This window comes from Carassius auratus, chromosome 8 (genome assembly GCF_003368295.1).
Source record: "Carassius auratus strain Wakin chromosome 8, ASM336829v1, whole genome shotgun sequence".
NCBI lineage: Eukaryota > Metazoa > Chordata > Actinopteri > Cypriniformes > Cyprinidae > Carassius > Carassius auratus.
Genome location: NC_039250.1, coordinates 26,250,149 through 26,273,372, shown reverse-complemented (window position 1 = coordinate 26,273,372; position 23,224 = coordinate 26,250,149). Strand labels below are relative to the sequence as shown.

The 23,224-nt window shown below is 38.1% G+C and overlaps 1 protein-coding gene across 2 annotated transcripts; it reads left to right on the top strand.

Moving 5' to 3' along the window:
* The first annotated feature begins 333 nt into the window (after window positions 1–333).
* Window positions 334–8,859, top strand: LOC113107802 (interleukin-17 receptor B-like). Of its 2 annotated transcripts, XM_026270524.1 has the most exons (11): window positions 334–440; window positions 533–554; window positions 634–759; window positions 2,541–2,662; window positions 3,208–3,334; window positions 4,030–4,178; window positions 4,807–4,884; window positions 5,649–5,715; window positions 5,803–5,874; window positions 6,145–6,408; window positions 7,838–8,859. In XM_026270524.1, exons 1-11 carry the CDS (start codon window positions 354–356, stop codon window positions 8,203–8,205), a joined length of 1,482 nt encoding a protein of 493 aa, XP_026126309.1. In that variant the 5' UTR covers window positions 334–353; the 3' UTR covers window positions 8,206–8,859. The 2 variants fall into 2 exon arrangements, with proteins under 2 accessions (XP_026126309.1, XP_026126308.1); XM_026270523.1 differs by having other exon boundaries at window positions 5,649–5,874.
* Window positions 8,860–23,224: the final 14,365 nt, after the last annotated feature.

The following is a 23,224-nucleotide window of genomic DNA, read 5'->3' as shown; positions in this document are numbered from 1 at the left end:
ATTAGCCCCTTTCACATAGTAATACCAGTAAATTAATATAAAATTACTGGAACAAATTTACTGGTAAGTAAAAAAATGGGCATTATTGACACAATATTTTCCTGTCGGACACTGTAAAGCTGCTTTGACACAACCAGTACTGTATAAAGCACTATATAAATAAAGGTGATTTATGTTTCTCTATGAGGGTTTTTCTGAAAGACAACAGTAAAGTCAGGAACTGTTTGATTTGTGAGCCGCTGATGACAATCTGGTGCTGTGTGCATATGGTTTGTGGGCGTTTCCTGTTGTGGAACGTATAAAAGGAGAGCCCCGGCTCATTTCAATAGAGATTTGTGTTCAGGTCTGTTCAAATGGAACTTCTTGACTGCATGAGGGAAATTGTTGCTTTTTTCTTTTTAATCCAGTGGACAACTTCAGACAACAGTTCTCTCAGTATAGTAAGTACACTGCCATCTCATAGCAGAAATATTTGATATTAAACATTTGATCAGAGCTTAATTAAACTATTGCTCTCTTTTGATATTTAAAGGTTGCCACTTGTAAAAAAGATGGTAAGTGTTAAAGTACATCTTTCTTTCTTTCTTTCTATTTCTTTTTCTTATTTATTTATTTGTATGTACTTATTTTTAGAGCATGCAGTACCCACAGAATGGTATACAATCCATGAATCGAACCCTTCACCCTTAAACGAGCTGTCTGCAGAGCTGATTGAATCTCAAACCTCTATTATTATCAGATGGTCCATTAATATTGATAGTAAGTGACATCACAGTAAGTGATTATTATTATTATTATTTAGTTCTGTGTGGTTTTGACTCTTTTCTGAGATTATTCAGTCATACAGCACACATGTACAGTATGTGTTTTTATTTGTTTGTTTGTTTTTTCCTGAAGAAACGTCTATTTGGAATTCATGAGAAATTGTCATTGGTGAAATTATGGGAAACTAAGAGTCACTTGATGTGCAATATTATGTACATGATCAATATGTACCCATATTAATTACTAATTGAAACAAATCTGTTATAAACCAAGGTTTCATAATTAAATACAGAAGAAGAAAAAATTACCCGACCTAAATATTTACCAAAATATTGATGTTACATGAAATTAGGTAGTACAATAATAATAAGCACCACAGAATTACAGAAGAACCATCAAAATGTAATGTTACTTTGTGTTATCATTTTAAAACCCATTTGATGAAAGAGTGACTTGTTAGTTGTGTTTTGTGTGTTTAAACGTTTCGTATATTCTCATTTAATTTATTTAACTAATTGGCACAAGATGGTTTTGTTAGCAGAAAGCAATGATAGTTGAAATGTTTGTTATGCACATCAGTTTGACATCAGTCAGAGATATTGTTTAATGTGAAATCATTTAGGGTTTTTCATTATCAGCTAATTATAGGATGTCTGGTAGGATTTTGTGAAAAACAAGCTTTGGGTTTCATTGGTCTTGTGACAGAGATAGTGTTGGTGAGACAGGAAGTGCTGCTCATTCTTTTCAAGATAACGACTGACGTCTGGTTTGAAATGAGCTGTCTGATTGATGATGCTGAGTGCCATTAGATGCTGCTTCATGATTCAGAGGCATCTCTTAAACGTCCCAACAGGACCCTCATACAGAAAAATGTTCATGTGGTAAAAATGTGTCTATATTATTTTCATATGGATGATGCTGAGTGCCATTAGATGCTGCTTCATGATTCAGAGGCATCTCTTAAACGTCCCAACAGGACCCTCATACAGAAAAATGTTCATGTGGTAAAAATGTGTCTATATTATTTTCATATGGATGAAATGTGTGACACTTTACAAAGCAGTTTTTTCAGTATTTAATCAAATTGTTAAAATACAATTTGTAAATCATTACACACTGAAAAGTAACATGATTTAAAAACTGCAGAATCATGAAAAATGCTTCTTGCTAACAGAAAAGAGAAAAGCCTGATTAGACAGATATTTCAGCTGATCACATTAGTTTCATTTTGCTGACGTGATGCACATGAGATGCACAGACACACCGCATTACAAATATCACTACATGACTTCAGCAGATGGTTTGCAGTTAAGCTGAAGTTTGTTTTACTGGTATCGTATAGCAGCCATCTTGCACTAGCACTTTTAATGATGTGTATATGTGGTTTGTGTTGCATCATGGGAGCAGGTAAAAGCCAGTGTAAATGAACAAGGCTGTACATTTCTAAGGCTATAAATAATTTTGGTCACACTATTTTAAGGTCCAAATTCTCACAATTAACTAACCATTAACTATGACTTTTGCCTCAATTAACTCCTAATTTGCTGCTTATTATTAGTTTATAAGGTAGTTATTACATTTAGGGTATTGGGTAGGATTATGGCTGTCATGCATTATATGTACTTTATAAGCACTAATAAACAGCCAATATATTAATAATAGACATGCTAATAAGCAACTAGTTTATAGTGAGAATTGGACCCTATACTAAAGTGTTACCATAATTTTTTTAAATAGTGAATATAAGGTTGTACATTTGAAAATTGTCTTCTTAGGCAGCTTTCGCAGTCTTATTGGCACATGGATAACAGTTTCCGAAGATTCTGACTCATATTACAGATGCGAGTACCAGCCTCCATTTACATCAGAGCGAATCAACCTCACTGGTCAAGAACAGGTAAAGAAAGGACACAAATGGTGAATTAAATACTAGTCATCAGTGCCTTTACTACAAGGTCACAGTCGAAGAGCACTGAGCCTCACAGACAAGGTTAAACTGTAAAAACACTCTGTAAAAATACAGAGAAAATGTGAAGAAAAAAAACCCCACTTTCTTTTGACAGTTTAAAACTGTTGAACAGAACAAACAAACCAGTAAATCCACCAACAGCCCTGTTTAACTGAGGAAGCATAACCACACTGCTACTGAACTGTTTGATCCTTTAACCATCATAATAACACGGTTGGTGAAGAGAAAACCACATTGAATTTGAGTTCATCACAAAAAGCTTTTCCACAACTAATATATACAAGCTGCACTTTGTCACGGCAGCGCACTTGGCACTAAAATTATAATAAATTAATACAAGATGTGACTTAAACCCTACACTGTAAAAAACACCATGTATAGTAAGGAAAAGTACTGTTAACCAAGTTGTCTTTTGTGTGTTTTACGTAGTAATTGATTCTGTGTCCTAATCTTTTTCTTCTCTTGATTGACAGTTATGGTTCCATTTCATTGTGCCAAATGTAGCTGTTTGTCCTTCAACCAGTTATTACATATCTGCCTATAATATTCCAACACCATCTGGAGGAGCAAATACAGAATATATAAAGATGGCCCAAACAGGTTAGATTTATTTGCTCTTATAGCCACTATTATCTTCTCTTTTCTATGTGGTCAGACTTTTGATGATTTGATCTGTCTTATTGGAGACAGACAGCAATGCCACCGAATCGATCAGACTGCACCCATTGTGTTTAAAGATTCACAGATTCTACAGGCACTTCCTGAAATAGTATATGCAAATGATAGCAGTGCTCAGACATGCAAAACGCACTGCCATGATGTTAGAGCTGGCCTCAAGTGTGCAATATTCTGTGATATATCTCCTCGTTCATTATTCCCTATTTAGTGAATGTCATATAGTCCATTTCATTCAATTAATAGACTCACGCATTCACTCTCACACCTACGGGTAATCTTTAGAGCTCCACAGGGTTATCATGCAAACTCACTACTATTATGTTAAGTGCATTATGAATCTGAATCATAATCACAACGTTCCCTGTGGTTTCAAACATCAGAATGTCTGAAACAGTGCACTATATATGGGGACGGGGCATTTCAGACACAGCTCTGATGTCAAGGTAAGCTTGTGATCGAGGTGGAAAGGCATCAGGTGCTGATTTCTTAAATAACAGCAGCACACATGATTTGAGGCATCATTCACACAATGAAGTTTAATACTTATTGCTGGTGTTTTCATCACGTTTAATGTTTTGGCAACTGACTGCTCTTCTTCTGTTTGATTGACTTGCTAGCTGAAATTCAGTGGAATGCTGACATTCATTCAGTGCTTCATGGAGACAAAATAGTGGTGACCTTCAATACGAGCCTCGTGGCAGAAAGACATACCATCATATTGAAAAACAGCACACAACGACTGCTAAAAACAGATGGAGGGAAAGGGGTATGATTCTCCTCAACATTTCATTTCATTCTAGAACTAATTCAGAGGTCAAATCAACACTTCAACCAGCTGGAAAATATGACAAACCTCAAGCTTAGCGTCAAATCAGGTCAAGTCAGTCAAGCTTGATCCACGTCAGCTTAAGTCTCACCCAACACAAACATTACATATATTATAAATCTACAAATTTAACTTGTGATAAAATCTAAAACCTAAGAGGTTTAGTTCTAATTTATAAAGCCTACAGTTTATGCAGTAATTGACTTTTTACTACAGCCATATTGTGGCTAATGATAATTTTTATATTTTGATTTTTTTATACCATCATATGTCACCAAAGTCACCAAATTTTACCAAAAATATTTTGTCTGTCTTAAATTTTTTCTGAAGTACAAGAAATATCATCTATGACACATAAATAAATAAATAAAGCGTCTTATTTTATGTAAGATAGTGATATGGCCAAATTTGTCTACTAAGGCGCTATTAAGGGCTGCTATAAGAAGGATGCTTGAGTGTCAACAAGATAATTATGCTGTTTTAACAGCATAACGTTATTATGAGAAAATATGTCCTTTAAAAAGTTGTCATTTTAATGACATAGCATTTTTTTTTTTTTGTCTTGCAGGAATGCAAAGTAGAAAAATGTGAAGTGGAACTAGAATACATGGAATACATGGGTCCCTGTGAAGACCTTGAGATATTGGTAACTATAAAATAAGACCTAATCTTTACTTGTACATCATACAGCCTCAAAATAATATATGCTTTATTAGAATACATGCAGGGTTATTCAGTCAAGGAAAACCTAGACATTTAATGGAAACATCATGGACATTTTTCAGTGGCTAGAAATTGATAGTTGTTAAATAATAATGTATATGCTTAATTATTATGAATTAGAGGAACTCTTCAGTCTTCACTATTAACTAGTTGTTTATTAGCTTGCATATTACTAGTGTACTGGCTGTTTATTAGTATTTAAAAATGCATATTTTACTGCATGACAATATTCTAGATCCATCCCATACCTAAACATAACCACTACATCAACTGCATTATTTAAGAGTTTATTGAGAGAAAATTCTTAATTAATAGTAAACATGTGTTGCCTAATCTAAAGTGTTAATTAAACATTATCCAATCTCACTGGTCAAAATATGTGGCGATTCTGTGCATGGTAACACATGTGTAGTCATTTTCTCAGTCAGTAGGTTCGTTTTCCAATACAAAAATTTTAACAAATATCTGGTAAATCAGAAACCTCACAAAATGTTGCTGAAAACATAAATTCCAGTGGAAAAAGAACAATTCAACTTCCACTTATAAAATATTCTCTATATTTACATCCCTTTTGTATCCTTTTACTTCCCGTCTCTACTTGACCTGTCCTGTCTAAAAAAGACAATAGCTATAAAAATATAATAAAAAAGGATTTTCTAACACTGATCTGGATTTACATAATGGCAGATACTGCCTCACTTCACAGACTGTCATGAAGAAAGTGAATGGAAGGTTCAAAAAGTGAGCTGTACTAGTGAGTATCCTGTAACTCATCTTCTCGTTTCACTGGCTTCTCTGATCACAACAATTCTGTGCTTACTCTCGGGGTGTTTTATTCCAGACAGATCTGCTTTGGACATTGTTGGATGTGTGCTAGCACTTCTCTTCGTGCTTCTCTGCTGCTTCATCATCTGTAAGTGAGAAGAAAACGATTTAAAACTTGCTTTCAAATGTTACACATCTACACACGGGGATGTCGTCGATAATAGTTGAAATATGAGATCTTATGAACATATCTTCAGCAGCCTGTTTCAGAGTAGGCTTAGAGGTGACAGTTCAGACAATTATCTTTCTGCTTTTGATGAACTCTGGCTTTTTACTGCAGATGTTACACAATCACACTAAACAATGAGAGTGTCAGTTAGAGTAGTGTGTTAGTATGTTCCTCTGTTCACTCTCTCAGGTCAAACCTTCCGCTGGGTTCGTGGCTCGAGGCGCGCTGCGTCTGTGCGTGTGCTGCTCGTGTACCCTGCAATAGACAGTGTGTTTCAGCGCTCTGTGATGCTCCTGGCTGAAAGTCTGCAGAGTCGTGGTGGAGTACGTGTCGTCATCGATGTGTGGGAGAGAAGAAGTCTAGCAGAACAAGGGCCGCTCCGCTGGCTCAACACACAGGCTGACCTCTCAGACAGAGTCCTCCTCATCTCACCACCTCAACGCACATACACGGGTAACAACGTTTGTGTTTCATGCCAGCATCAGTGTATTTGGCTCACACTCAAGAATCTCTCTCTCTCTCTCTCTCTCTCTCTCTCTCTCTCTCTCTCTCTCTCTCTCTCTCTCTCTCTCTATATATATATATATATATATATACATATGCAGTACAGACCAAAAGTTTGGACACACCTTCTCATTCAAAGAGTTTTCTTTATTTTCATGACTATGAATCAAATTTCTTGCCTCATAAATGGGGTTGGGACCATCAGTTGTGTTGTGCAGAAGTCAGGAGGATACACAGCTGATAGTCCTACTGAATAGACTGTTAGAATTTGTATTATGGCAAGAAAAAAGCAGCTAAGTACAGGAAAACGACTGGTCATCATTACTTCAGTAATGGTCAGTCGTCAGAAAAATTGGGAAAACTTTGAAAGTGTCCCCAAGTGCAGTCACAAAAACCATCAAGGGCTACAAAGAAACTGGCTCACATGCGGACCGCTAGAATATCTGCTAGGAAACCACTGCTAAAGAAAGGCAACAAGCAGAAGACACTTGATTGTGCTAAAGAACACAAGGAATGGACATTAGACAAGTGGAAATCTGTGCTTTGGTCTGATGAATCCAAATTTGAGATCTTTGGTTCCAACCACCATGTCTTTGTGCGACGCAGAACAGGTGACCGGATGGACTCTACGTGCCTGGTTCCCACCGTGAAGCATAGAGGAGGAGGTGTGATGGTGTGGGGGTGCTTTGCTGGTGACACTGTTGGGGATTTTTTCAAAATTGAAGGTATACTGAACCAGCATTGCTACCAACGCAATCTTGCAGTGGCATGCTACTCCATTCGGTTAGCGTTTAGTTGGACCATCATTTGTTTTTCAATAGGACAATGACCCCAAACACCCCTCCAGGCTGTGTAAGGGCTATTTGACCAAGAAGGAGCGTGATGGGGTGCTGCGCCAGATGACCTGGCCTCCACAGTCACCGGACCTGAACCCACACAAGATGGTTTAGGGGTGAGCCGGACCGCAAACAGAAGGCAAAAGGGCCAACAAGTGCTAAGCATCTCTCGGGGAACTCCTTCAAGACTGTTGGAAGACCATTTCAGGTGACTACCTCTTGAAGCTCATCAAGAGAATGCCAAGAGTGTGCAAAGCAGTAATCAAAGCAAAAGGTGGCTACTTTGAAGAACCTAAAATAATGACATATTTTCAGTAGTTTCACACTTTTTTTATTATGTATATAATTCCAGATGTGTTAATTCATAGTTTTGATGCCTTCAGTGTGAATCTACAATTTTCATAGTCATGAAAATAAAGAATTCTCTTTGAATGAGAAGGTGTGTCCAAACTTTTGGTCTGTACTGTATGTTTGTATATATATATATATATATATATATATATATATTTATTATTATTATTTTTTAATACTTCTCTTTGCAGATGACCTCAAATCCAAACTAGTTCCTGGCGTGCCAGATGACACAGTTTCAGCTTCTGCCAGCAATCTCTTTGCTCTTGCGCTCAACCTCGTTACCAGTGCTGCCCATGACCCACACAGCCGGGACAAGTTCTGGGTCATCAGCCTGGAGCATGATGAGAAGAGTGTGCAGACTGAGCTCAGAGGCTGCAGGATGTTCGTTCTGCCGAGAGACTTGAAGAAGCTCCATCTGCAGCTGTTGAGTGGAGCGATCCAGAGCCCAGTGCTGCCGAGGTGCTTCTACTGCAAAAACACCCTGGAGCAGCTGGAAGTGAATACAGACTTCCCGTCTTGTGTAAAGCGTGTCAGCCTGGCAGAATCAGATGAATAGGCCAAAAATCATTTTCTGTTGTCTCTGTTGTCTTTGTGTTTACTTTTCAAACATGGTGTGGGGAGGGGGGGTGTACTCTGAGCTGGTTTATCTGGTTTGCAGTGTCCTGTTTGCAGTTCTTGTGTTGCGTTTGTTTATTGTGAAGTGTGGACTATGACCACTTCAACGCATGTGATCTCCTGCAAATGCTGTGATAGAATAACTGATCCATCTCTTTATGGTCTAATAAAGAAAAGTTTTTCATTTTTCTTCAGCTGTGCCTACGGAAGCATTCTTATGCTGGAATAGAGAATACTAACGATGGTCTACTAACTCATGTAAAACATCACATACTGCTCACAGTCGCCTCCCACTGTAGGCTAAAGTTCAGGCTGATAACTTTAACACCTCTGCTTTGAGCAAACACTGTTTGTGTCACAAATGAACAGCTGAAATTGTTTCTTTTTCTCGTTGGGTTCTGGCTTGCATTTCTTCTGACTTACTCAGGGTCAGTGTTAGAGAAAGTTACTTTTGCATTACACTGTGTTACTCCGTAAAAAAAAGTAACTAATTGTTTTACTAATTAATGCGTTATATCACTTATGTGTTACGTTTTGTAATCTGGATGGGCTTGCTTGTTAGTTTTTAATATTAAAAAGTTATATTTTTGGCAAATGTGTCATTTTTGCTTATTAGTATGGTTGAATTGGATCATTGAAAGTCAGCAGCAAAGGCCCTGGTTAATAAAACGGGGACAAGAGAGCTGTCAGTCAAGAGAAAACAAAGTAACTGCCATTACTTATTTTTAAGTAACTCAGATATATTCTTGTAAATTAAAAAAATAATGTATTACTTTACTAGTTATTAATTTACATAACTCAATTGTAATGCATTACCCCCAGCACTGCTCAGTGTCCACATTTCATCAGCAGCAAAACAATGTCAAATCAACAAACAGACTTTTTATGAATGTTTCTGAGGATTAACTCCAATTGGGAGCCCGACTAAACTGACTTCCTGTTTGGTGCTGTATGTGCCAGCATGAACACTAATATAAGACTGTTTCTGACCATGATGGCATGGTTGAATAAATGTGTCAAAAACAGAAACAGAAACAGGGATATGGCAAACTAGTGCTTGCATCAGCCACATATAAACAACTACTGTAAATAGCCAACAGGATGGGCAACAGCTGTGTATGTGTGAGTAGGTGAACAAGTGGTGAACCAAGATGGTGGCGCGTCCACATGCAGTGGCTTCTCTCTGTCATGACAGAACGGTTTTTCGTGTTTTTTGTCTAGTGAGTCTCAGTGATTTTGTACGTCATCATCTCGTCTGCCTGTCTGTAAGCGCGCAGAACCGAATTTGTGACAACAACATCTCTCTGCTGAACGAGCTGAACATCTTCTTCACTCACTTTGAGAACCACTACAGCACCACTGCACAGAAGACTCCACAGCAGACAACATCCCTGGTCGTGTACTGAGAGACTGTGCAGCAGAACTCACTGATGTCTTCACAGACATTTTCAACATCTCACTGAGTCAGGCTGTTGTTCCCACATGTTTCAAAACTACCACCATCATTCCAGTTCTGAAGAAGCCATCTCCATCCTGCTTCAATGACTACCATCCCGTGGCACTTACCCCCATTCTCATGAAGTGCTTTGAACGGCTAGTCATGCACCAAGTCAAGTCAATTCACCTTTATTTATATAGCGCTTAAAACAAAATACATTGCGTCAAAGCAACTGAACAACATTCATTTGGAAAACAGTGTCTCAATAATGCAGAATGACAGTTAAAGGCAGTTCATCATTGAATTCAGTGATGTCATCTCTGTTCAGTTAAATAGTGTCTGTGCATTTATTTGCAATCAAGTCAACGATATCGCTGTAGATGAAGTGACCCCAACTAAGCAAGCCAGAGGCGACAGTGGCAAGAAACCGAAACTCCATCGGTGGTAGAATTGAGAAAAAAACCTTGGGAGAAACCAGGCTCAGTTGGGGGCCAGTTCTCCTCTGACCAGACGAAACCAGTAGTTCAATTCCAGGCTGCAGCAAACTCAGATTATGCAGAAGAATCATCTGTTTCCTGTGGTCTTGTCCTGGTGGTCATCAGACAAGGTCTTTACAGGGGATCTGTATCTGGGGCTCTAGTTGTCCTGGTCTCCGCTGTCTTTCAGGGCAGTAGAGGTCCTTTCTAGGTGCTGATCCACCATCTGGTCTGTATACGTACTGGATCCGGGCGACTGCAGTGACCCTCTGATCTGGATACAGACTGGATCTGGTGGCTACGGTGACCTTGGAATAAGAGAGAAACAGACAAATATTAGCTTAGATGCCATTCTTTTCATGATGTAGCAAGTACATAGGATGTTATGGGAAGTGTTCCCGGTTCCAGTTTAACTAATTAATGCAGCCTAAAAATCCTTTAACGGTTTTGGATATTAAAAGCATATTAGTATGTTATGTGTATGCCAGATTAAAGAGATTGGTCTTTAATCTAGATTTAAACTGCAAGAGTGTGTCTGCCTCCCGAACAATGTTAGGTAGGTTATTCCAGAGTTTAGGCGCCAAATAGGAAAAAGGATCTGCCGCCCGCAGTTGATTTTGATATTCTAGGTTTTATCAAATTGCCTGAGTTTTGAGAACGTAGCGGACGTAGAGGATTATAATGTAAAAGGAGCTCATTCAAATACTGAGGTGCTAAACCATTCAGGGCTTTATAAGTACTAAGCAATATTTTAAAATCTATACAAGTTTGATAGGGAGCCAGTGCAGTGTTTTCAGGACCGGGCTAATATGGTCATACTTCCTGGTTCTAGTAAGAACTCTTGCTGCTGCATTTTGGACTAGCTGTAGTTTGTTTACTAAGCATGCAGAACAACCACCCAATAAAGCATTACAATAATCTAACCTTGAGGTCATAAATGCATGGATTAACATTTCTGCATTTGACATTGAGAGCATAGGCCGTAATTTAGATATATTTTTGAGATGGAAAAATGCAGTTTTACAAATGCTAAAAACGTGGCGTTCTAAGGAAAGATTGTGATCAAATAGCACACCTAGGTTCCTAACTGATGACAAAGAACTGACAGAGCAACCATCAAGTCTTAGATAGTGTTCTAGGTTATTACAAGCAGAGTTTTATGTCCTATAATTAACACCTTTGTTTTTTCAGAATTTAGCAGTAAGAAATTACTTGTCATTGAGTTTTTTTTTTTATATCGACTATGCATTCCATTAGTTTCAACTTTTTCTCTAAGAAGGAATATAATTGTGAGGATACCACCTTTTCTAGTACCTTGGACAGAAAAGGGAGATTCGAGATTGGTCTATAATTAACTAGTTCTTTGGGTGAAGTTGTGTTTTTTTGATGAGAGGCTTAATAACAGCCAGTTTGAAGGTTTTGGGGACATATCTTAATGACAATGAGGAATTAATAATAGTCAGAAGAGGATTTATGACTTCTGGAAGCACCTCTTTTAGGAGCTTAGATGGTATAGGGTCTAACATACATGTTTTGGGGGGATAAATTGAAAGAACAGCATTGTTTGTTACATTTGTTACACTTACATTTATTTGTTACTTTTATATTTTTTACATCAAGCTTTTGAATTGTGTAGTATTTTATATTGTTATTGAAACTTCATAATATTCCACCTGATTATACATTTAGTCAGGAATTCTTGGAAAAAGTCTTTGGAAAAGTCTAACTAGTAGAATGTTTACACGTTATGTGAAAACTAGTACAAGTATATAAATAAATAAAAAGAGACTTGAATAAAGGGCTTCATTCTTTTTTTCTGAGGAAATCCAAATCTCAAAACATCAACCACATCACATCTTTTTGGGGTGAATTGAAACTTGAAGAAAAGTTTCGCTGCGTTGTCTTCTGTTGTGTGGCCGTATTCAAGCCACACGCTTCAGTGAAATATTTGAATCTGAATAGAGCATTCAGCGTGGCGGCGTGGACGCATTAGAAGATAATGAAGAGAGATGTGAAAAACTGATATTTCGTTGTTTTCACATGGATTACTTTATCACAGAATATTTGTTTTCACAGCACTTGTTTAGTTTAAAAGTAGACATGTCAGGCTTTCTAAAGATGTCTCTCTCATGTCTCTTCACTGAGTATTCACTGAGTTGCAGTTCATTATAATGACGTGTGTATGGAAGTAAAATAATGAAACAAAAAAGCATGCTGAATAGCACTAACTGAAAAAAAATATGCATTGCACTAACAGTACTTGCATTTTAATGCCTTTTATTTTCAGGGCTTGCATTTTTAGGTCCTGAAATTTAACATAGTTGTTCGTTTAAGCTATGAATATTTCAATTAAAAATATTTCACACACCTTTTCATAATTAAAAAATCAATAAATTCATATTCACGTTCCAAAATTCACTTCGAAAATATTCAATCGGTTTAAAAATACGATGTATAATATTCGACAGGCAAATTTCGGTCCATTTTATTTCACTTTCCAAATTCGCTTCTACAGATTCAGTGGTTAAAATTCGGCAGATAATTCGCCCTTTCAACATCCGGGAGCTGCAGGAATAGCAGTAGAGCACAGAGGCATGATCTCCATCTCCTGTCAGTCGCTCACCAGCAGGTGGTGCAAGCGGCTTCTGATGAAGACCAAAGCAACGGGTGGATTAAGTAATACAGTTACAAAAACTGATCTGCAGAAATGGAGCAGGCGCTAAGCAGAAGTTTTGATTATCGGGGCATGTGGAAAAGCTGATTGTGAGAATGTTTATTTCAAAATCTTTGCCATAGACTGTATAAAGGCTGTTACCCGTAGCCTAGTAAGCAGCATTCTCTACCATAAAGGAGATTATAATGGGATTTTACTCAACGCTGAAGTACAGAACTAACATTACATCTGAGGAAGACATATATTGTCTTTTCCTATTTGGCGCCCAAACTCTGGAATAACCTACCTAACATTGTTCGGGAGTCAGACACACTCTTGCAGTTTAAATCTAGATTAAAGACCCATCTCTTTAACCTGGCATACACATAACATACTAATATGCTTTTAATATCCAAATCCGTTAAAGGATTTTTAGGCTGCATTAATTAGGTAACCCGGAACTGGAAACACTTCACAAACACCCTATGTACTTGCTACATCATTAGAAGAATGGCATCTATGCTAATATTTGTCTGTTTCTCTCTTATTCCGAGGTCACCGTGGCCACCAGATCCAGTCTGTATCCAGATCAGAGGGTCACTGCAGTCTCCCGGATCCAGTACGTTTCCAGACCAGATGGTGGATCAGCACCTAGAAAGGACTGCCCAGAAAGACAGCGGAGACCAGGACAACTAGAGCCCAGATACAGATCCCCTGTAAAGACCTTGTCTCAGAGGAGCACCAGGACAAGACCACAGGAAACAGATGATTCTTCTGCACAATCTGACTTTGCTGCAGCCTGGAATTGAACTACTGATTTCGTCTGGTCAGAGGAGAACTGGCCCCCCAACTGAGCCTGGTTTCTCCCAAGGTTTTTTTATCCATTATGTCACCGATGGAGTTTCGGTTCCTTGTCGCTGTCGCCTCTGGCTTGCTTAGTTGGGGTCACTTCATCTACAGCGATATCATTGACTTGATTGCAAATAAATGCACAGACACTATTTAAACTGAACAGAGATGACATCACTGAATTCAATGATGAACTGCCTTAACTATCATTTTGCATTATTGAGACACTGTTTTCCAAATGAATGTTGTTCAGTGCTTTGACGCAATGAATTTTGTTTAAAGCACTATATAAATAAAATAAAGGTGATTGATATATTGCATTCGGTTGTTTAGTTTCCGTAACTTTGTGTCATGTCTTGTGTGTCGCTGTGCTGTCCCCTCAATGCAGTGTTAATTTTGACACGAAATTTTAATTTAGTTTTAGTCTTAGTCTTTTGACTATAATTCTTTTTAGTTTTAGTCAAGTTTTAGTCATCTGATTTGTTTTAATTTTAGTCTTATTTTAGTCGACTAAAATTGCTTGGTATTTTAGTCGATTAAAATTGCTTGGTATTTTAGTCGACTAAAATAAGACTAAAATCAATAACAGATTTACTAGACAATTTTTTACAGCTGGTATAGGAAACAAACTTAACCAAAATATATAAAACACAAATTCAACTTTATTTCAACACAACTGTGTCTTTATTTTGATTCAAAAGCTTTTATGCAGCAACAAACACTGTCATGATAATGTAAACAATAACTAGCTGCCAATTGACCATCAATAAAAGAAAAATAACGTTAGGTCCAGGACCTTAAAGCTTACAGCTGAGCTGAACAATAAGTGCATACATTTAAAGTAAATATTTAATAAGTTGGGTGGATAAAAAAAGTAACAAGATTTTATAAGGTATTCATTTGTCTAGCAATATTGTATGTTTTAAATACTACAATATTGCTAGATTTGTATGTATAATGATAGGATGTGAACATTCACGTTTCACATGACTAATATAGAAATATTTGTGATATTGTCAACAAGTAGAACATCATAAAATATACTAAACATTAGTATTAATCAAATGTATTTATCATATTACGTATTAGTATTGTGCTCGCATCTAATTTGAAGAAGGGGCTATTTTACAGTACTTTTCAGTTCGTAATATTTAATGCTACAACATCTACGCACTGCACTATTCCAATTTTGCTTAGCTCAATAAACAAAAGAACATCGTTGTGAAATTACATTTGAGAAAATGTCCGGGTGGCTCGTCTGTAAATGTCTTTTCAAATTGGTTGTGTTCTTGCCAAGAATGAGCGCTCTGCGTGCTTTACACTTTGTTTTGTTTTGTTCGTCGTCAAACGTGAAGTGAGCTGTGGACATTTTGTCGCTCTTTTAGACAGTAGGGACTTTAAGCAACAGCTGCGAATGGAACGGCTACAGCGACCGGAAGTTTGCCGTCACACCGCTGTAGCCAAGAACGTAAAAGTCACTAAGCAACGGTAAAACAGAACAGCGCAACGCAGCATTAATTCATTTATTGAGATCCAAAAAAATATATAATTTAAAAAACCAAGAGAAGGATTGCTTTTGGCGTTAAATGACAATCTTTTGTCAGAAGAGGAGTTTTTAATATTGTATGATGTAAATAAGTCTAAAAACATAACATTTATTTACCTAACCTCTCACGTTGTAGCGACTCCGGCAAATCAGCTGTTCTCCCGTAGTAGACCGTTAAATTAGAACATCACAAAGTAGCAGTTAAATTCGCGCAGGCGCAATACAACGCCAGAATGGCGTTGCCGTTCCACCAGAGGCTGTTGCTTAAAGTCCCTATCACCTCTTCGAATGCCGACTTCCCGGGAGCTCATAAAAACTGAAAACCTTCGCTTCACGTCTCAATAAGTCAGGCTCTGATTGGTTCTCTTCTCTCATGCAGTCTGTTCTGTTTTGCCGGTTCTTTTGCTCATTCCTCGCATCTCTCCCGTCTGCTGATTTGATTTTCGTCACAGTCTATTTTCGTCTCGTCCTTTATTCGTTGACGATAATGTCAATCAATTTAGTCATAGTTTTAGTCTCCATCAGTGCCTTCTATTTTAGTTTTCGTTTCGTTTTCGTCGGCAAAAATATATTCGTGACGAAAATAATAACGAAAATATTTAGTCAACGAAATTAACACTGCCTCAATGTCACACTCCAGTATTCCCCAATGATGAGTAACGCTTCTCAATTAATTAATACTATGATATAAGACCTCAGATCTCAGATGACACTTTATTGATGATTATGCAAACTATATAGACAGTTAAGCAGATGTAAAATATGAACGAACGCTCAAGGTTTCACACGGTTTCCCTCAGAAATCTGTTGAAGAAAAGAAAACTGATTAACGTGGCTCAGCGCACTAACAGCGATTACATTTACATTTATTCACTTAGCAGACGCTTTTATCCGAGGCGACTTAAACTCACATCTTACTGATGAAGCAAATTATATACAGACAGATGAGGATATTAACGCAAGTCACTTAATAAGAAAAACTCTGTGTTAAACTTTAACGTTAAAAAATTAACGTCTTTTATTGCGTCAAGATATTAAATTCGGCATCTAATTAATACAATATATTACTGTATATTATGTACATTTCAGCAGATGAGCACAGAAATGAGCCACACAAACCAAAAAGTTTCACCAAATATTTTTTTTTTTCGTAAAAAGAAAACCAAGCGCAGTAGTTTTATGTTTATATTTGCTGTCTATTCGCTTAAGCTGGGACCATCTGCAAATTTACCTCAAAATGAAACGTAGTACAATATTAAATTCAAATTAATCAGTTTACACTAAATTAATAATTTACTCAAACTGACTAAATATATATGGCCAATATTATTTCTCTTTTTATGGACACTACACAAATATTGTTTAAGAAAAAATTAGTAAGTCAGTCTTGTATCTAGCAATGTACAACAACTGTTGAAACATGAAAAACCCTTTCCAGGGATCTTTAATATGTAAATAATTGTACACTGTAAATATATGAAGGGAGGTATTGGCAAAATCTCACCTGTAGATAATCACTATGAGAAATACAAGATTTAGAATTTGACAGTACAAATTTCTATTAAAACACATTCAACCTTTTAACCCAGTCAGTGGAATTGTCAGATGGTCCCTTGGGTCCCTGCTCTCTCCATGAAGACGCGGAAATTTCAGCAATGGATAAATGGATTTGCAGCACTAAAAACTGCTTTTACGTGGTCTGCTTCTAAATTCATAAAAAAATGACAATCCATATACAGCTGTGATCAGCTGTTCCTTCATCTTGGCTGAGCTGAACTTTGTTACGGAAAAGGTGAGGAAGCTACATGACCCGCGGTGCGCTTGCGGTTTTCTGAAAAGTTGAGATGTTTTTAAAGGGGGGGTGAAATGCTCGTTTTCACTCAAAATCCTGTTAATCTAGAGTACCTATAGAGTAGTACTGCATCCTTCATAACTCCAAAAAGTCTTTAGTTTTATTATATTCATAAGAGAAAGATAGTCTGTACCGATTTTTCCCGGAAAAACACGACCGGCTGGAGGCGTGACATGTGGGCGGAGCTAAAGAATCACGAGCGCCAGTAGGCTTTTGCGTTGAGAGCATGTGGAAGCTGTGACATTACTGTGAGGGAAAAACCATCATCCAAAACAAACAATGGCTTACAGTCAGATTCAGCCGTTTATTTATGATCCAGAATCAGATCCCGAGGCTGAAACTGAACGAGAGCAGCAGCAGCAACGACTCGCTCCGAGCGGGGCTCGAACCCGGGTCTCCGGCATGGGAGGGGACGCACTAACAAGGAGGCAGATATATTTTAAGCAGTTTTACTCACCGCTTGCGGTTCCAACACACGATCGTGACCCTTTTTCGTTGGGATTGCATCATCCTTAAGAAATAAACGCAAATCCGTCGTCAAAATGGGCCTTGTTTGTAAAACAAGCATCTTCGAAATGCAGGGAACAAACAAAAACACTTGCACAACTCCGTTGATGCTCTGTAAAAATAAACTCCATCCACTGGTCCCTTAATGCTGTTTTTTTTGGTAATCTGTGTAGGGTTGTCTTGCCCTGGCAACCAAAAACACACTTCTTTTGTGACATTTTTCGCGACGTTCTCGCTCTGATCAGTGAATCGCTCTAATCAGTGAAATGTCTGTGCTCATCCTCGCTGTACGGGAGCGCGCGCTCTTCCGGCAAAAGTGCGCTTAGGACCCATATAAGGAAATTCCGCTCCATCTAACGTCACACAGAGCCATACTTGAAAAAAACTTTCTGAAACTTGTGGCAAATATATGCAGTATATGTCTTCCTCCGATGTAATGTTAGTTCTGTACTTCAGCGTTGAGTAAAATCCCATTATAATCTACTTTATGGTAGAGAATGCTGCTTACTAGGCTACGGGTAACAGCCTTTATACAGTCTATGGTAAAGGCAAAGATGTTGAAATAAACATTCACACAATCAGCTTTTCCACATGCCCCGATAATAAAAACTTCTGCTTAGCGCCTGCTCCATTTCTGCAGATCAGTTTTTGCGACTGAAAGCAGATGGAGATCATGCCTCTGTGCTCTACTGCTATTCCTGCAGCTCCCGGATGTGAAACGGCGAATTATCTGCCGAATTTTAACCACTGAATTTGTGGAAGCGAATTTGGAAAGTGAAATAAAATGGACCGAAATTTGCCTGTCGAATATAATACATCGTATTTTTAAACCGATTGAATATTTTGGAAGTGAATTCTGGAACGTGAATATGAATTTATTGATTTTTTAATTATGAAAAGGTGTGTGAAATATTTTAAATTGAAATATTCACAGCTGAAACGAACAACTATGTTACATTTCAGGACCTAAAAAGGCAAGCCCTGGAAATAGAAGGCATTAAAATGCAAGTACTGTTAATGCAATGCATATTTTTTTCAGTTAGTGCTATTAAGCATGCTTTTTTGTTTCAAAGACATTTGTCATTATTTTACTTCCATACGCGTGTCTAAATGAAGAACAGTGCAGACAAAGGCTACAGATAGCACACCTTTTCTTTGTTATCTTTATTTTAAAAAGTGCACAAAGTTTTGTTGTTATTATGACTGTATACAAAAAAAGTAGACCCTTTACAGATTCGATTGATGTATTGCTCTTATCTATATGATCAAAACTGAAAGTGTAATTTAAGTTCTTTTAGGGGTTATCAGGAGAAAATGCCTCATAATGCGTATACGCATTAATCAACTTCAGAGGGTTAAGCCCAGGATGGGCTCCTGATCCCCAGTTAAGCCCAGGATGGACTCCTGATCCCCAATTCAGCCCAGGCTCCTAGAAGGTGTCCTCCAGTGTATGGTACTAGAAGGTGTCCTCCAGTGCCTGCTCCTAGAATGTGCCCTCCTGTGGCAGCTGCTTCGAATTGCGGTGCGAGCTCCGCGGCACTGCCAGCCTCCAGCGTGGCCGACGTCTCCCTCACCTCCACTGTGGCCTTCTGGATCCACATCTCCACATTGGTTGCCAAAACCATCAGTTCTGCCTAGGTCCTCTGGGTCCTCCCCGTCACCCTGGCTTTCTGTCTTCGGTGGCCATTCCTTCTCCATGGCTCCACCGTCTCCTCCCTGGCTCCTTCCTCAGTGGTCTCTGTCTGCTGGCCATCCTCCCGGGAGCCCATCCTCCACCGGAACCTCCTCCCTAGTTCCCATGTCTCCCTCTGTTGTTTCTACGTTGTGAGGACGCACTTTCTGGGAGAGGAGAGTAATGTCACACCCCTGGACTCATTATGTTGTTTTTCCATTCCCCATGTTCTTTGTGACCCAGTTTCTGTCTCCCGTGTTTGATTAATTTGATTCCAGGTGTGTTTAGTTTCTTCCCCATGTGTTCCATGTCCCAGTTAATTAAATTATTTCAGTCACCTGTCTGCACTTCATTATCCTGTCTTTAATCACCCATGTCTGTTCAGTCTGTGTTTTCGGGTCTACAACCACATACCAGTTACATTAGTGTGTCTTCCTCAGTGTTCCATGTTGGATATACCCTATATTGGATTAATAAAGAGTCTTATTGTTCTTATCTTCAGCTCCGTGTTCCTTACGACAGCATAATGTAACACATACTACTAACGACAAATTAACACTAGGACAGTCCCTGGAGTTGAAGAAAATAAATATGGGTCCTCAAGAGAACAAAACCTGACAAGTCCTGTTTGAGGCAGCTCATCAACATCTCAACTTTTTACTCACATCTCAAATCCTTTAACTTATATAACTACCAGCATGAGCTAAGGCAACCTGCACTATTACCATTTAATTACATTCAACAATCTGATCAAAGCTCTAACATTATTTTGTTCAGTGTCTGTGATTCAGTTTGTTTTGTTGAGGAGAGATGAGCTGCTGTGGTTTTACACAGGAAACACAGCTCATATTGTCTTCTGGTCACTGACATCCTCCACACATGAACTGCTCAGGCTGCTGCCAAACGTACACACACCGAGTCCTGATGCACCACCACAGCTACAAACCCGATCAGGAGATCAAGTTAGGCTCTTACACGGTTTTCCACTACTTTTGCGCACAGCCCCCACTGTTGTTTTGTCTTTTTTTTTAAAACGATTTAGACTCAAAGGGTCTATTCATTACAGCAGGAGCTCACCATCATGTGGATAGAGTAAGGAGAGGTAAGACTGACAAGACAATGGCAAACAATCTGTTTGATGACGATGGCCAATTTTACAATATTTCTACATTTGTTTTATTGTTATTGTGTTTTTATTAAAAAGAATGGAAACCCTTCAGTTTTGGGACCAATTCTCACTATTAACCAGTCATTTATTTGCATACATATATGTGGATAGAGTAAGGAGAGGCAAGACTGACAAGACAATGGCAAATAATCTGTTTGATGACGATGTCCAATTTGACAATATTTCTACATTTGTTTTATTGTTATTGTGTTTTTATTAAAAACAATGGAAACCCTTCAGTTTTGGGACCAATTCTCACTATTAACCAGTCACTTATTTGTATACATATTACTAGCATATGGGGTCTTTATTAGTACACATAAAGTGAGCCAGAAAAATATCATCAATCCAACCCCATAACTTTAAGAGTTTATTGAGGGAAAGGTTGTAGTCTATAGTTAGTTAATAGTAAGAACTATTCAGCGCGTCACTGCAGCTGCTGTTAGAAGCATCCTGGATGCTACAGAAACAGTCAGTACTCTGAGACGTGCTCTTAGGACTGCACATGCGCACTCACACTGGCTGATCTAGTCTGAAAAAAAAAGTTTTTGTTGAACACTATTTGAGCAAAAGTAACAAAATTTATTACAAAGTTGTTGTTGGATTTCTTTGTTGATTTCAAATATGAAATTTAATCCTAAACTTAGTAAACAGTTTTGGAGAATTTTATGTTTCCCCATTCAAAGACATAGAAGCTGCACTTGGATACCCGAAAGGTGTTTCAAAGATGGCCACCAAGTGACATGACTTGTCTTAAAGAAACTTTGATTATACTCTGCAAGAGCGGGAAACTTTGGACCATGTGACTTATAAGATAAAATGTTGATTTATGTGTTGGGAGGAAAAACATAGTAACACCCCGAGCTAAGATAATGTCTAATTGGTCAAGACATCATTTCGGATGTGTCCAACAGCTGAGTTTAATAATTCAGGATTTTGCGTGCTCTGGCTTACCTCAACCATCATAAGGAGATAAGCCATCCAGTTTCGTCACACTTTTCTTCTTTCTTTCTTTTACTGAAGTTTATTTTCTTTTCTTTTCATGTTCTAAGTTAAGTTTTGCCGCAAAGCTGTGTCTCCAAGTTAAAACCATCAAATCTTCAACCAGCCAACAACTCCATGTCATTCTTCAGCTAACACCCAAAGATTGGCTCCCCAAGATGTCACTTCAAATGGCTACTGAACATCCAGCCAATCAACAACCTTAAATCACCTAATACAAGAAACGCAAGTGAACCTCCAGATTCTAACTGAACTGGTGCATTTCATACGAAGTTCAATAGCCTCATTGAAAAACTTAAAGGGGGGGTGAAATGCTCGTTTTCACTCAATATCCTGTTAATCTTGAGTACCTATAGAGTAGTACTGCATCCTTCATAACTCCAAAAAGTCTTTAGTTTTATTATATTCATAAGAGAAAGATAGTCTGTACCGATTTTTCCCGGAAAAACACGACAGGCTGGAGGCGCGACGTGTGGGCTGAGCTAAAGAATCACGAGCGCGAGTAGGCTTTTGCCTTGAGAGCGTCTGGAAGCTGTGACACAGATCCAGAGGCTGAAATTTAACAAGAGCAGCATCAGCAAACGACGTTTCTATGTGGTATGTACTAAAACTGTATATATTTGCTTAGCGGTTTTGGAAAATGACTAAGTTCCACTTTATGTCGTCTTTTTTTTTTTTTTTTTTTAAGCTGTACATGTGGAAAGTGCAGTTGGATGACAACATCGCATGTTGTTTACTTGATGTGCTTACGTGCCGATAGCTAAGTTAACAACAAAGAGATATTTGAAGCAGTTTTACTCACCGCATGTGGTTCCAACACACGATCGTGACCCTTTTCGTTGGGACTGCATTATCCTTAAGAAATAAACGATGTGCAAATCCAGCGTCAAACTAGGCCTTGTTTGTAAAACAAGCATCTTCGAAATGCAGGGAACAAACAAAAACTCCGTTGATGCTCTGTTAAAATAAACTCCACTGGTCCCTTAATGCTGTTTTTTTTTTTTTTTTTTGGTAATCTGTGCAGGGTTGTCTTGCCCTGGCAACCAAAAACACACTTCTGTGACATTTCCTGACGCTCTCGCTCTGATCAATGAGTCTGTGCTCAGCCTCTCAGTGCTCTGATATACGGGAGCGCGCGCTCTTCCGGCAGAAGTGTCCTTGGGACCCATATAAGGAAATTCCGCTCCATCTAACGTCACACAGAGCCATACTCTAAAAAAACTTTCCGAAACTTGTGACAAACCGGAAGGAGTATTTTTAGAACAGAAATACTCCTTCAAACGTACAAACTAATTTTTGAAACTTTGTCCATGTTTAGCATGAGAATCCAACTCTTTAACAGTGTAAAAAACTCAGTATGCATGAAATAGCATTTCACCCCCCCTTTAATAAATACAAATAATTGAATAATTTTTTTTTTTTTTTTTAATTGATGGTTATTCAGATCTATGAAATTGCATATATTGCTTTAATTTTTCACATTTTACTTACTTTATCTCTTTCTGCAATTTGTGTGTTAGATTAGTCAATATCTATATTGAATAGAGGAGTATTTTGTGGTTTGTGCTTAGAAGTTAATGTCTTAAATACCCATCTTGTTACTGTGCTAATAAATAATGTTTTCACTATACTGACTGTTTTGTTTGAAGCGTGTATCTGAATGAACACGTTCATTGCACATGATGGCAGTGCTTCTGGCTTATCAGGCTGATCTGCTGAAGAACCTGGATAAAGACGAGGGTCTTTCCCCTGATCGGGTAGCCGAGCTGCGCCACACCACAGATCTCTCTCTGTCCT

Coding starts and splice junctions, on each gene's coding strand:
- LOC113107802 (XM_026270523.1), top strand. CDS start 354: ATGGAACTTCTTGACTGCATGAGGGAAATTGTTGCTTTTTTCTTTTTA. Junction 2,663..3,207: donor ACCTCACTGGTCAAGAACAG/GTAAAGAAAGGA, acceptor CTTGATTGACAG/TTATGGTTCCATTTCATTGT. Junction 3,335..4,029: donor TATAAAGATGGCCCAAACAG/GTTAGATTTATT, acceptor TTGACTTGCTAG/CTGAAATTCAGTGGAATGCT.